A 12,102-nucleotide genomic window follows, 5' to 3' on the forward strand; every position below is an offset into this window, starting at 1 on the left:
CACAGTAGCAAGTGTCACAATTTAAGATTAGTGCTCCTCTTTTCCTTCAGGGAATCCTGGCCAACAGAGTGATTACATTCACTTTAACATGAATATATCTTCAGAATATGAATTAAATATAAATTGTAAAGTTGAACTCTTAACTTCTACTTAAGAAGTGTTGTGAAAAGTTATTCAAGGCAGCTTCTACAGATTTAGTGTGTTTTCTTCAGTACCTCCATCTAGAAGGTATTTATTTTTGCAGTAGAAGCAGAAGTGGTGGTGTTCTTATATACCAGTGCTAGAGGACTAACCACAATGCATTGGGGATCATGTCATCTATCCCAAGATAGCTAGAAGTAAACACCACACATTTTGAAGGTTAGGTTGCAGCAAGACAAACTATAGGAAGCGTATATTTGCATTAAAATGCAATGGTACTGTGAAATTGCTTTAGGCAAGTTAGGAAGCAGGAGTACCTCAACAAAGGTCAGTTACTATTCTACAACAGTGTTCTCTCCACGACACTTAAGTTTAAATGTGGTCTTGACTTAACTTCAACTATAAACAAAATGTAGGCAAGAAGTTAGGAAGAACTATTCCTGAAGTCAGATAGAACTATCTACTGCTGGGGGAATTCTGGGCCACTGAGCATGCAGAGACTTCATGTCCCCCGCAGATTTCTTTACTTCTCTGCAGAAAAATGACTTTGATCGATGAAGCAAAGGGAAGCCACAAGAGGGGTCATGCAACACCCCCGCGCCAGCAAAAAAAATTGGGAGTTCCACACAACTGACTTATACCATCACATCAGATGTTTTTGCATATTAGACACATTCATTTCCTTATTTCAGATTGAGTATGGTCCATTGCATGTCATATCATAGTAGAAAAGGTGCAGGGCCCAAGTTTAATAGAGAATAGTTTGAGTTTTACAGTTGGTGTTACCCAGGCTCACCCCTCAACCATCCATGAAGATTAATAGGAAGATCAATAGAGGATATACACAGTAATATTAATATGTACAGTAGAGACAAGCTTCAGGGTAGCTGGGCTCAGAATTAAAGAGAGCGATATAGTCCAGTATCCAGGTCCCCATGCTGTAAGTTGAGACCTGCATTCTCAAACTGGCTCTAACTTGATGTATTACCCTGGCAAAGAAGTCACATCGCTCCCATTTTCCTACCCAATGCTTTGTCAATTTAGAATAAGATTTTCAGAGCAGGGACTCTCTCACTAGACATTGTTGTACAAAGCCTAACAGAATGTAGCTTCAATTCTGGCAGTACTGTAATGTGTTAGAACTCCTCCCATAGCCAGGCTTTTAGGGGAAAAAAGGCAAAATAATGTTCCTTGTGTGTTACAGAACAAAATGTTACTTTATACACAGTGATGTCTGTATAACTGATCTTTTTATTGAAGTCTATTAGAAGACTGTTGTAGATTATGTCACATGGCATTTATAAGTAGTTATACTGCTTCAGTTCACTGCATACATTTTGAGTAAGTCTCCAGCCCATACATAAATACTGGTTCATTTGATCCTGTATATGTGCATCTTTTGTATGAACGAAAACAAGCTTCTTATAAGTGAATGCCGTACAGAGGATCAGTGTTAGGTTTAACCAGTTATGACTTGTACCAAACTCATAGCGAGAGCCACACAAACATAATACATACACTGAAATATTTAAACAGTAGAAAAGTGTAACAAAGTCTAAATAATGTAACAGCTTAAATACATTTTGTAAGTGAATGAAAGACAGCATAATAGAGGCCAAAAGAACACACTGACCTATCTAATGACATTTAGTCATTAATATGCAACATACAAAGCCAATGATGACTAACAACCAACATTTGTTTAGGACAGCATTATAGTTTGTTCCCTCCTCCCCAAAGGGCCAGTTTGTCATTCACGTTCCAAAAATATGAACATCCAGACAACATCCTCAATTTGCTGTGGGGGAACGGGGGGGGACACAGGAGGAGTAGCGGGAGAAGGGAGGAAATGAAGCAAGCTCTGCTGTAAAGATCAAGTTTCTTCTACTCAGAGAGGGAAGACCAACATATTTTGTTAAGGCTGCAGGCAGTTAAGGCTGCACAGCATTTGTAAGATGAAAAAAAAAGTGTGTACTATAAACAAGTTCAGTGTTTGTGACAGGCTTTCTTGGCAGTACAGTGTTTACTGGAAAACTCAAGTAGCTTAACGATCGACCAAGACAAGAAACTTTATGTTTTTACAACACATATCATATGAATTTGACTCAGAAGATTCCCCTAACTAAGTTAATTATAATGGAGAACTCCAAAAAGGAGTTAAACACCTTCCTGACTTTTTTTTTTGTTTATAATTATAATGCAACATAGAAGATATTGAACACGGTAACTGCTCCAGGGCCTCTATAAACAAGTTCACAACTACTTACTAGGAGAATACATGTAATCAAGAAAGTTTCTACAATAAAAACAAGAATTATAAGTTTTTGAATTCAAGAATTTAAGTGTATAAAGGGCCACTGATACTATTTGAGTTGAGAAAGCCCTCAGTTTTAGGTTATGCTTATTTAGATATAAAAAGGTAAAATAAAGAGGGACTGAAAACTTGATATGATGGCCTCTATGCCTACTTTAGAGTCGTGTTCAGCAGTTACAGTTGCATAAAATTTAGTCTGAAATACCATGTAATCTCCTTTTAACTTTGCAATTCAGTCATAACAGAGAACCATTTAAGAGACTTTCTTCTATCATGAAATTGTGAATGCAAGAGAACATGCATTCACTGATTGAGTTCTTTCAAAGGATTTACAGTAATTGATGCTGTAATGCCAAGAAACCAACTATTGTTACGCATACAACATGCAGGCCAGTTAGGTGTACTAATAGAGAAAACTATTTAAATCATTATGATGTTTTCAATTTACCTGCCTATGTAAAACATGAGTGAATTTCCCGATGTTGATATTTAAGTAATCCAGTACATGTGACCCAGCTGAAACTACCACAACAGAAGAAGTTAACATAAGTGCTAATTTACTAAGCCACCAAATAGCTAACAGTGATTTTCTAGTCTCTTCAGAAGTTCATATTAGAATTCATCATGTGATTAGAGGTGATTTTTGGTACCAGACAGTAGTATTGCCTGCCAAGGATGTGACCTTTTGAACAGGCACCACAGTTCTGACTGAAAATACTTCCATATTTTGCAAAAGACAGAGTTATGGTTTCATACTGCAAGCTGAAGTCTTCCATAATGGAATTTTCTTATGCAGTTGATTTTTCAGTGATGTCAGAAAGATATTATTGCCCTTAAAGTTGTGCAAAAAATCCCCCCCCCCCGCCCCCCAAAAGGCAGAAGACTATCAGCATGAGGGAATTTAAAACTGCATTTGTATAAGTTACTATGAGATCCCAATATGCTTAGCCCAGTTATCTTAAGAGCTGGTTGATTATGGCTTAAAGAGTTGCATTTGAAAGTTAAAAATACATATATAGTTGCCAAGAATGTTAAGTGAAGAATGACATTGTCTAAGCAAAATTGGGAAAAAAACTCAAGGATAGCGTTTATCAAGTCAGTTTCCTACTACTTACAGCATCTTTCTTTCCCTAGGGAGAAAAAAATATAAAAGGGCAAAACACCACACATACATGCAGAATAACCATATCTACTTTGCAGACAAAAATTCATTCCTATCAGTTCTGATATTCAACAAGATTCCTATCTTTTTCTAGTAAGATAGCCATATAGATATTTACATGTTTACAAACAGGCTTTGTTTCATGACTAGTCAAAACAGTGTGATGATTAATAGAGAATTAGCTATCCCCTCACTCTCACCTACCACTACCAAACCCAAAATATTGTTCTAGCAGCATTCATTGATTCAATAGTGCAAACTTCTTTCAAGTCCCTCTTTCCAAGTTGGGCCATTTTCTTGGAAGACTTAGTTCAATAGCACTTTCCACAGTTAATAAAACTTTGGTCAATGGAGGGAGAAATGTACTTGCACACATTTTAATTCAAATAAGCAGACACTCTGGTTTGCTCACCAAGTATATTTTTGTCTTCTGATCAGACTACTCATTCTGACAACTTTGGTAAATTGTACATCCATTTAAAATTCAGAATTCCTCATTTTGACATGCACCTACAACATGAGAGTTGAACTGCACCACAATAATTGTAATGTCATCTCTGTACATCCTAGCCAACTCTTCTGGAAGACTAAGCATCTTGGACAGCCGCTCATGATCAACAGTGCCAAACTCATTATTTCCCACTGCATGACGTATCAGATGAGTTGCTGCATTCTGATCTTCAAATACAGAGGAGATTCTGGCTCTCCTTTCTGTTAGGAGACCATGCATCTGTCCCAGAGTTACCTTATAACCACCAACGGCTATTGGCTGTTGGTGATGAACTCCAGTGAGATACTCTCCTACAATTCTAACCACGTCCTGCCTATGCATCGTCTCCCACAGGCCATCTGTAGCCAACACCAGGAATTTATCCTGTGGCCTTAATTTGTGATGTATGACCTCTGGCTCAGCTGTGAGATATGGAGGAGTGTGATAGTTAGGAGGGATAAACTTCGTATACTCATTGTCATTCAACTGATCTGGGCCCGATTCTATCACTCTCTTCTGAAGTTCAATGCTCCATTTGAATTTCACATCACCAAAAGCTCTGAAAGGCATCAATAAGCCTAACAGCCTATCTTGTTTTACAACACTTTTCTCTTCAGACTTTGGGTGCTCCACTTTTACTCGTTCTATTTCACTTTCATTCTGGGCATTATGATCATAGGACAGAGCAAGTGCAGACCAAGATCCATCTTCTTCTTGAACACCAAGCATTGCCCTGCTGTCACCAGTATTAGCAACATGCAAATCAACACCATCTACATGAGCCACGCAGGCAGTTGCTCCTGAAAACGCCACTCGCAGTACCAAGTAATTGAGAAAAGAGTTTGGATCTCCCACTTGAGCTTCTAATGAAATATCATTATCAAGCCTCTTGAAAGCATTAATTAAAGCCTCCTTTACATCAGTAGTCTCTCCAGTGTTGAGGTCTATGAGCTCCTGCCAGTAAGTTCTTAAACTGTTGAAATACAGTTTGGAAGCTTCCTTACTAAAATAATCATTGGGATGCTTGTGCCACTGTAAGATGGGCAACAGGGCACGGCCACTCTCCACTGCATTTTCTATTTCAAGTAGAGTCTCGTGAGGTAACAAAGAGACAGCAATGTAGTAGAAGAGTCTTTCGCTGACAGCCTGAGCACAAGCACAGCCTGCATGGCCATCAAATACACCTAGAAGCATTCCTCTTGTTTGTAAGCATGTCGCCGCACTCCTCCTGTCTTCTATTGGAGCATTAGCAGGCAACTGGTTGCTATCAAAGCCAAGAATAGAACTTACATTTTTGCCATCAAATTCTGGGACTTTAAAGCTGTATTCATTTGCCTTCAAAATGCTGTTGACCTGTGGAGGAGTGAGGTAAAATCTCTGTGGTGTGGAAACATAGCTCCTTGCATGGATAAACTGATTAAAATTCTCTTTTGGACAGAGTGTTGCAAGTTTCTTCTGAGGTGCACATCTCAAATGATTGTGAGCCAAATGAGGTGACAGACAACAAAGATGTTTGTGATGGCAGTAGCACACTGTATTGTATATCCTGCCAATCTCACAGTTACGAATCAATGGAAACAGTTGAGTTGGTGCTGGCATGGCATCAGAGAATAATGGCAGTCTGGAGCTTCTGACAGGAATTGCTGAAAGACAGGACGAGAAAAAAAAACAATACACCACTAGGTTTAGTGAAGCAGTTAGCTTTAGCATAGATAGATTTGTATCATAGAAAGCTTAGCTATAGAACAAAATAAGTTAGCGTTTCAAGACAGTGAAGAAAATGGTAAAGTTGATGAAATTGTACACCATTATACACCCACACACGGAGTCCTTTTACAGAAGAGGAAGAGGGAAAGGCAGTGTGAAAAAAATGCTTGCAGAAGTGCATCATCTTGTTCAGGAGCAACATGAACTATACTGTACTTAAATATTTGATTTAGATATTTTGGTCTTTTGTACCAGACATAAGGTAGGAAGTTAAATGAGTACCATCCTTGTACGGTTAGGCGGGTTGCCAATATAAATTCAAAGAAATTGGAGGTTAGCAAGCCACTCCTTGGAAGTCTGCTTTCATTTCCCAGTCTCACTTCCTGGGCCAACAGGAGCCAGAGGATGCTGTGGAGGGAGCAAAACTAATTCCAAACTAGAAGTGGTGAGGTAAGAAGAGTTCCTCAATGCTGGCAGATACAAGGAGGAGCTCTGAAACTCTTCAAACTGAGGGCACATCTACATTGCCCTGCAATTCGGACTAAGGGGGGCACAAGCAGCACTGCACACCAAACTGCTGCGCTTTAACTCACCCATGTGGATGCTGCAGGTGCAAATGTAAAGGTCCCAAGTGCACCTTAAGTAGTCCTCTTTGAAGTTTCTACAGAAATATAATTAAGTCTCAAGAACATTAATTAAAGCCTTTTCTACATCAGAAGCCTGTCCAGTGTGGAGGCTCCTTCCAGTAAATTCTTAAACGGTTTAGATTAGTTTGGAAGCTTCCTTACTAAAATTATTATTGGACTTTGAAGAGACCATTAGTGCAAACGCGAGACCTTTAGGTTTATGCTTACTGTCCACATGGGGGAGTTACAGAGCAACACTTAGGTGCACACTGTGGGGCAGTATATACATAGTCCCCTGTTTAAATTAGGCCTTCTAGAGGGACCTACACAAAGTTATCTGCACTGACAGTTCTATTAACTTTAGGAATGCCCCTTAAATTGAGAGAGTCTGAAAACCAAATATTATAGCATAAATGAGCCCCCCCCCCCATATCAGCTCCCTGCTCCCCTAAGTTCCCTGTGCAGCAGCCGCCCAGCAGGCTATCGATTGCTGGCAGTTCAGCTGTCCCTTCCCCCCCCCCACTGCCATGTGCTGCTCCTGCCCTCTGCCTTGGAGCTGCTCCCCAGAGCCTCCTGCTTTTTGTGCAGGGGAGGGGAAGGGCAGAGGGGGAGCTAATGTCAGGGTGTCCCCCTACTCCTGCCCCCTGCTTACCCCTTCTCCATACAGAACAGGGTGGGGATGGGACAGGATGGGGGCAGGGGGGGCTCAGGATGGAGAGAGCTCACTCGCTGCAGCTGCTATCTCAACTTCCTGATCTTTTTAAAGGCAATGTACTTAGAATGAGGTCAGCATATTTAAAGGGGCAATGCACATCTCTCCCCCACACAGAGTGTCTCTCTCTGCTGCCATGCTGTCTCCCCTCCCTCAATTTGTGCTACCTTGTAGAGTATGAGGCTACATTAACAACATGTTAACTCTTGAGGGTTAGCAGTAAGGCATTCCCTGGGAAATATCCCACCCTCCTCCACCCTCTAAATTCACCACCTCGACCAAGCTTCACAATCATCATTGTTGTATACAGTATTAAATTGTTTGTTTAAAACTTATACCGTGTGTGTGTGTGGTGAAAAAAATTTCCCTGGAACCTAACTCCCCCTATTTACATTAATTCTTAGGGGGAAACTGGATTCGCTTAACACTGTTTCGCTTAAAGTCACATTTTTCAGGAACATAACTACAACTTTAAGCAAGGAGTTACTTTACCTGCAGATTAGGTCTTATAATAATGGCCTTCTGTTTTGTAGAAGCAACTTTAGAGCATGTACATTTTCAATTAATAGATACTATAGTTTGTTCCAATGTCTTATTCTCAGGGAAAAAGTGTCCAGAATAAATGTCAGTGTTCTTTACTAAAAAAATTCTCATTACAAAACTAGTCTCTCACTTATAAACTAAAAAGGGATTTTTTTTAGTTAAGGCTTTTATTTGCAAGCTTTGTGCAAGAGGCCAGGATGACAGATTTCAAATCCCCACCCGAGATTAAGAAAGTGGCTTCTTGCTAGAAAGGTTTAAGACAGGAGATCCACTACAAAGGAATCAAGCAAGAGTATTCTACCTAGCAACTGAATAGATTATTCAAGAACATCTCCCCTAGGAAGAAGCTAGCTTGAAGATACTTGCACTGAACACCACTGCATCCCTCCAGAGCATGGTCCCTGCTAAAGTCATACAATTAAAAATCAGTACTCTGATTAGTAACATTACTTATTATGTTGTGTGATGCAACTAACTTCAACGGTATTAAAGAATGCATTTGCCCAGCTATAAAGGTAGTCACATAATGAGCCAAGTATTTGTTGAATAAACTGACAAATACCAATGTAACATTTGGTGATTACAATTCATCCAGTCCTTTTACTTCTCACAGTTTCATTCTACTTTTCCCTATAAGATCATGGTATCCCTTTTCTTCATGTGTCATCAGCACATTTCCTCTTCCTTCTCCCCCTCCCCTCTCCCATTTTCCCCTCAAAAAGTTTCCCTTTGTAAGGGTCTGTATTTTTACACACTTTTTATGCACACTTCCTCTTTTTAGCTTCAATCTCTCCCACCCATCCCACTCCCAGCCACATAGCTCAGAAGTTTTACCAGAGACCCAATATGCTGAAAACTATACTTCCTAGTAACAATAGACTGCCACCCCAATCCTAGGTGAACGTGCAGTGGAGCAGCCAGGGCTGCCTCCAACCACCAACTACTTTGAAAGGGCAGGGTGCTAAAATTCTTACCAGTATGTTTTCCCCAGACTCAGCTCAAGGACTCTATCGTTTAGGTCAGCGCCCAGCTAATAGGTGTCTGATAAATTTGAAGCTGCCCTCTCCCGCAGGCTTTAGAAGGGATAATACTCCCTGTCATTTTCTTGGCTCCTGCCATGAGATAAGTGGGTGTGAAGGTCTCCACTACTCTTCCCCTCCTTCACCTTTCTGTATCTGTTAGTCTCTAAGGTGCTACAAGTCCTCCTTTTCTTTTTGCGGATACAGACTAACGCAGCTGCTACTCTGAAAGCTATGGTTGTGGTGTCTCTGATACTCTACTCCTTTTCTAATTCTGTTTTTGGATCTTCATCCACTGTGAATAGCTTTAATGTCTGCCTCAGTGAAAACTGACTCAATTGTTGTCTGTTTCCATTGCACCTTATGGGGCTCCTAATACCACCTGTGAAAACTCACAAAACTGGTTAGTTTTCATTTCTGCTGTTGTCCACAACTTTCCCCAGCTTCAGCAGACTTACTGAAACACCTGTCTGTAGACTTAATAAAAAAGCACTGCACTGGTTTACAGACAATTCATATCTGGACCATAAGGTCTAGTTGTTTGATTTATTTATTTTTAAAATTAGAGTGAAAGCTTATAACTTGTTAAAGTTGATGGCATTCGTTCAAGAAAGCTTCCAATTTGACTTGGGCACCTAGGTTGAAAAGGACAGGCTTGAACACACACACACAGCATTACATTACCACTTTGCTAGCTAACTGTTATAGTCCCTTCTATTACAGAAATATGCAGAAAGTTCTATATACATATTGTTTGAGTGTCATGTTCACGTAGCATTTTTTTTTTTTTTTGAGCAAGACAAAAGTCTCAGTAGGTTCTTTAGGTATACTTATGGTCAGAAAAGTGGATATTGGGTGTTATGTATTTGTTCTTCATCAGAAGTTTATAAAATTTTGATGCAATGACTGCTAATTTCAAAGTCAAATTGTGTTCATCTTCACAAATCACCCTACCAATTCTGTAGAAAGAACTCTGCTGAGTTTTTGTTATTTGATCCATGATGAAGCAAAAATACAACTAATGTTTTGCAGCTGTATTGGTTCTGCAGTGCCACCAGAGGTTAAGTTAGTGAAAACCTTATCTTTATCAGTTAAAAAAAAACCACAGCCACCAACAACATAGGGAAGACATACAGAGAGAAGCTGTGAAGTTAAAAGAGAAAAGCAGTGAGAGGGCAGGCTCACATTTTTCATTTTTGTAACTGCAAACATACTTAAGCTTTTCCTTGCCCTGTATACTTTACAGCAGATCACATCCTATACTGACATGTGCATAAGCAGCCTATTTTGAATGTCAGCTTTAATAAATCCTGGCTCATTATGCTACCAGTTAAGGGATGTGCTGAATTCACTGACAAGGTACAGAATTACTCCAAGCCTGGTCAGTTAACCCTATAAACATTGACACAAAGTATGGCCTCAGACCACGACTAGACAGGATACTTTAATGGTGGTCCACACAAAGTATTTTAAGAACCAAGTAGTGAGAAATTTGGTACAAGACAAAGAAACAGGAAGAACTCAAAGGCAAAATTAGTTGGAAATATTACTAGTTAGCTTGTCAAGTGACTAGAGCCACACCTGCCTTAAAAGAGCCCCCAGGGCTTAAATGGCCTGGAAATAGCACTTTTCAGACCATAAATGCATTCTATAGTGCGTAGAACTATTTTATACCATTCTGTAGACATTGTGTTTATAGCTCCGCAAATCCTGGATTTTTTTTTTTACAGTGCTTATCACTATAGTAATGCGATATTTAGGTATGCATATATAGTGATATAACTTTTTAAGGCACTATAAAATTTGTATTGGTCAATATATTAGAAATCACCATATTTTGGTGCTACACACAAAAAACTGGTTCCTCCCTATGAAGTGCTGAGGATGAATTAATCGCATCAGAAACCCCCGTATCTTACGATATGAAACCTACCCCATGCCAGTTTCAAAACTGAGACAGCTGTTCATGGAAATGAACTGATCCGCCTAGTCTATTGAGAAGGCATGTTGGGGAGAGAAGAACCATTAGGCAGGAGTTTTAGCGGCTCAGGTATCAGCCCCCATCAGGAGCCAGCTCGCCCTTCTCGCCTGCAGGTGGTGTACCCCTTCCTTAACTCCCACCCGACCCCAGCCCCAGCTACTCAGCAAGGAGGAGGGCAAGATACATACCGATCCGCCTGGGCCCCGGACACACACACATTCTCCTGTCACAACAAGAAGCCGCCAACATCCACAAAGCAGCCAGCGCAGCCCAGGGAAAGCAAGGCAGAGAGGTTACCACAGCAGAGCGCGGAGAGAGAGGAGCAGCAGCCGCTCTCCGGCATGGAGGGGAGACAGGCGAGACACACACACAGGCGGTTTGTGCCGCCCGCGAGCAGCCTCAGCAGCCGCCGCCGCACATCCTTGAGGAGGGAGCGCGAATAACCCTACAGCGGCCCCCGCGCCACGGCGCCCGCGCACATCCGCCACCCAGCGCGACGGGAGCCGTCCCCCGTCTCACACACACACACACACACCCCCGCCCGGCTCCGGCCGAGCGGCACAGCGGGGAGACGCCGCCCCACAGCAGGGCGCAGCGGCTCTGTGGACGTGGGCGGCCAACGGGCGAAACCCAGCGCAGCCCCCGCCCCCCCGGCTCGGGCGCTCGCGCAGCCCGCCCCACGCCCGGGCCCCGGGCTGTGTGGACACGCACCTGGCCGGCTCCGTGGCCGCAGCCGGGGAGCCCCGTCCCGCGCGCCCAGGAGCGGCAGGGGAGGATGGCGCGGAGCTGCCAGACCGGCGCGCCCCGCTCCCGGCCGCCCCGCGCACCCAAACGGCAGCGACCGAAAGACGCCCCCCCGGCGGGGGTGATGACGCGCCGCGGATTATAACCCCTGGCCGCCAGGGCCCGGCCGCCTATTGGCTGTGGGGGGGAAGGGGCCGCATGACGCAGGAAGTCTGGAGGCCTGGACTCACCGGCGGTGCCGCGGAGCGGTCCCAGCGCAGCGGCCCGTCCCCTCCTGCGCTCCCGGCCGTGACCCGGCCAGAGCAGGCGGGGGGGTGCCCGGAGCTCCGCCCCTTTGAGGCCGGACGCCCGCCGCGTGAGAGCCGCGTCCCGCCCCCTTCAGCCGCCGCCTAACGGGAGAGCGGGTGCCCCTCCCGCAGCCGCCCTAGCGCGGGCCACCGCCCGGCCTCTCGGCAAGGGCGAAACCTCCCCGCACGCCTGCCAGGGCCCCGCAGCGCTGCTAAACCGGGCTGGGGCGCGGCCCGGCCCGGCCCTGCGGCAACGTGCCTCCCACCGGGCACAGGCGCAGAGAGCCCGAGCCTCTGGGTTCCCGCCCGCCGGGACCCTCCGAGCCCGCCCGCTCTCCTTCCTCAGTGTGGGGCAAACATAGCCTTGTCGCCCCCT

General features: G+C 43.5%; 1 protein-coding gene across 3 annotated transcripts; it reads right to left on the bottom strand.

The window, feature by feature from the left end:
- Positions 1-1,372: 1,372 nt before the first annotated feature.
- On the bottom strand, positions 1,373-11,802 carry PDP1 (pyruvate dehydrogenase phosphatase catalytic subunit 1). 3 transcript variants are annotated; one of them, XM_073330573.1, is made up of 2 exons: positions 11,670-11,802; positions 1,373-5,750 (listed from the first exon to the last, which is right to left on the bottom strand). In XM_073330573.1, the coding sequence occupies exon 2, from the start codon at positions 5,704-5,706 to the stop codon at positions 4,102-4,104; it is 1,605 nt and encodes a 534-aa protein (XP_073186674.1). In that variant the 5' UTR covers positions 5,707-5,750; positions 11,670-11,802; the 3' UTR covers positions 1,373-4,101. The 3 variants fall into 3 exon arrangements, with proteins under 3 accessions (XP_073186674.1, XP_073186675.1, XP_073186673.1); XM_073330574.1 differs by lacking the exon at positions 11,670-11,802 and adding an exon at positions 11,407-11,578; XM_073330572.1 differs by lacking the exon at positions 11,670-11,802 and adding an exon at positions 10,884-10,929.
- Between the last annotated feature and the right edge of the window lie 300 nt (positions 11,803-12,102).

Source organism: Lepidochelys kempii, chromosome 2 (genome assembly GCF_965140265.1).
Source record: "Lepidochelys kempii isolate rLepKem1 chromosome 2, rLepKem1.hap2, whole genome shotgun sequence".
Taxonomy (NCBI): domain Eukaryota; kingdom Metazoa; phylum Chordata; order Testudines; family Cheloniidae; genus Lepidochelys; species Lepidochelys kempii.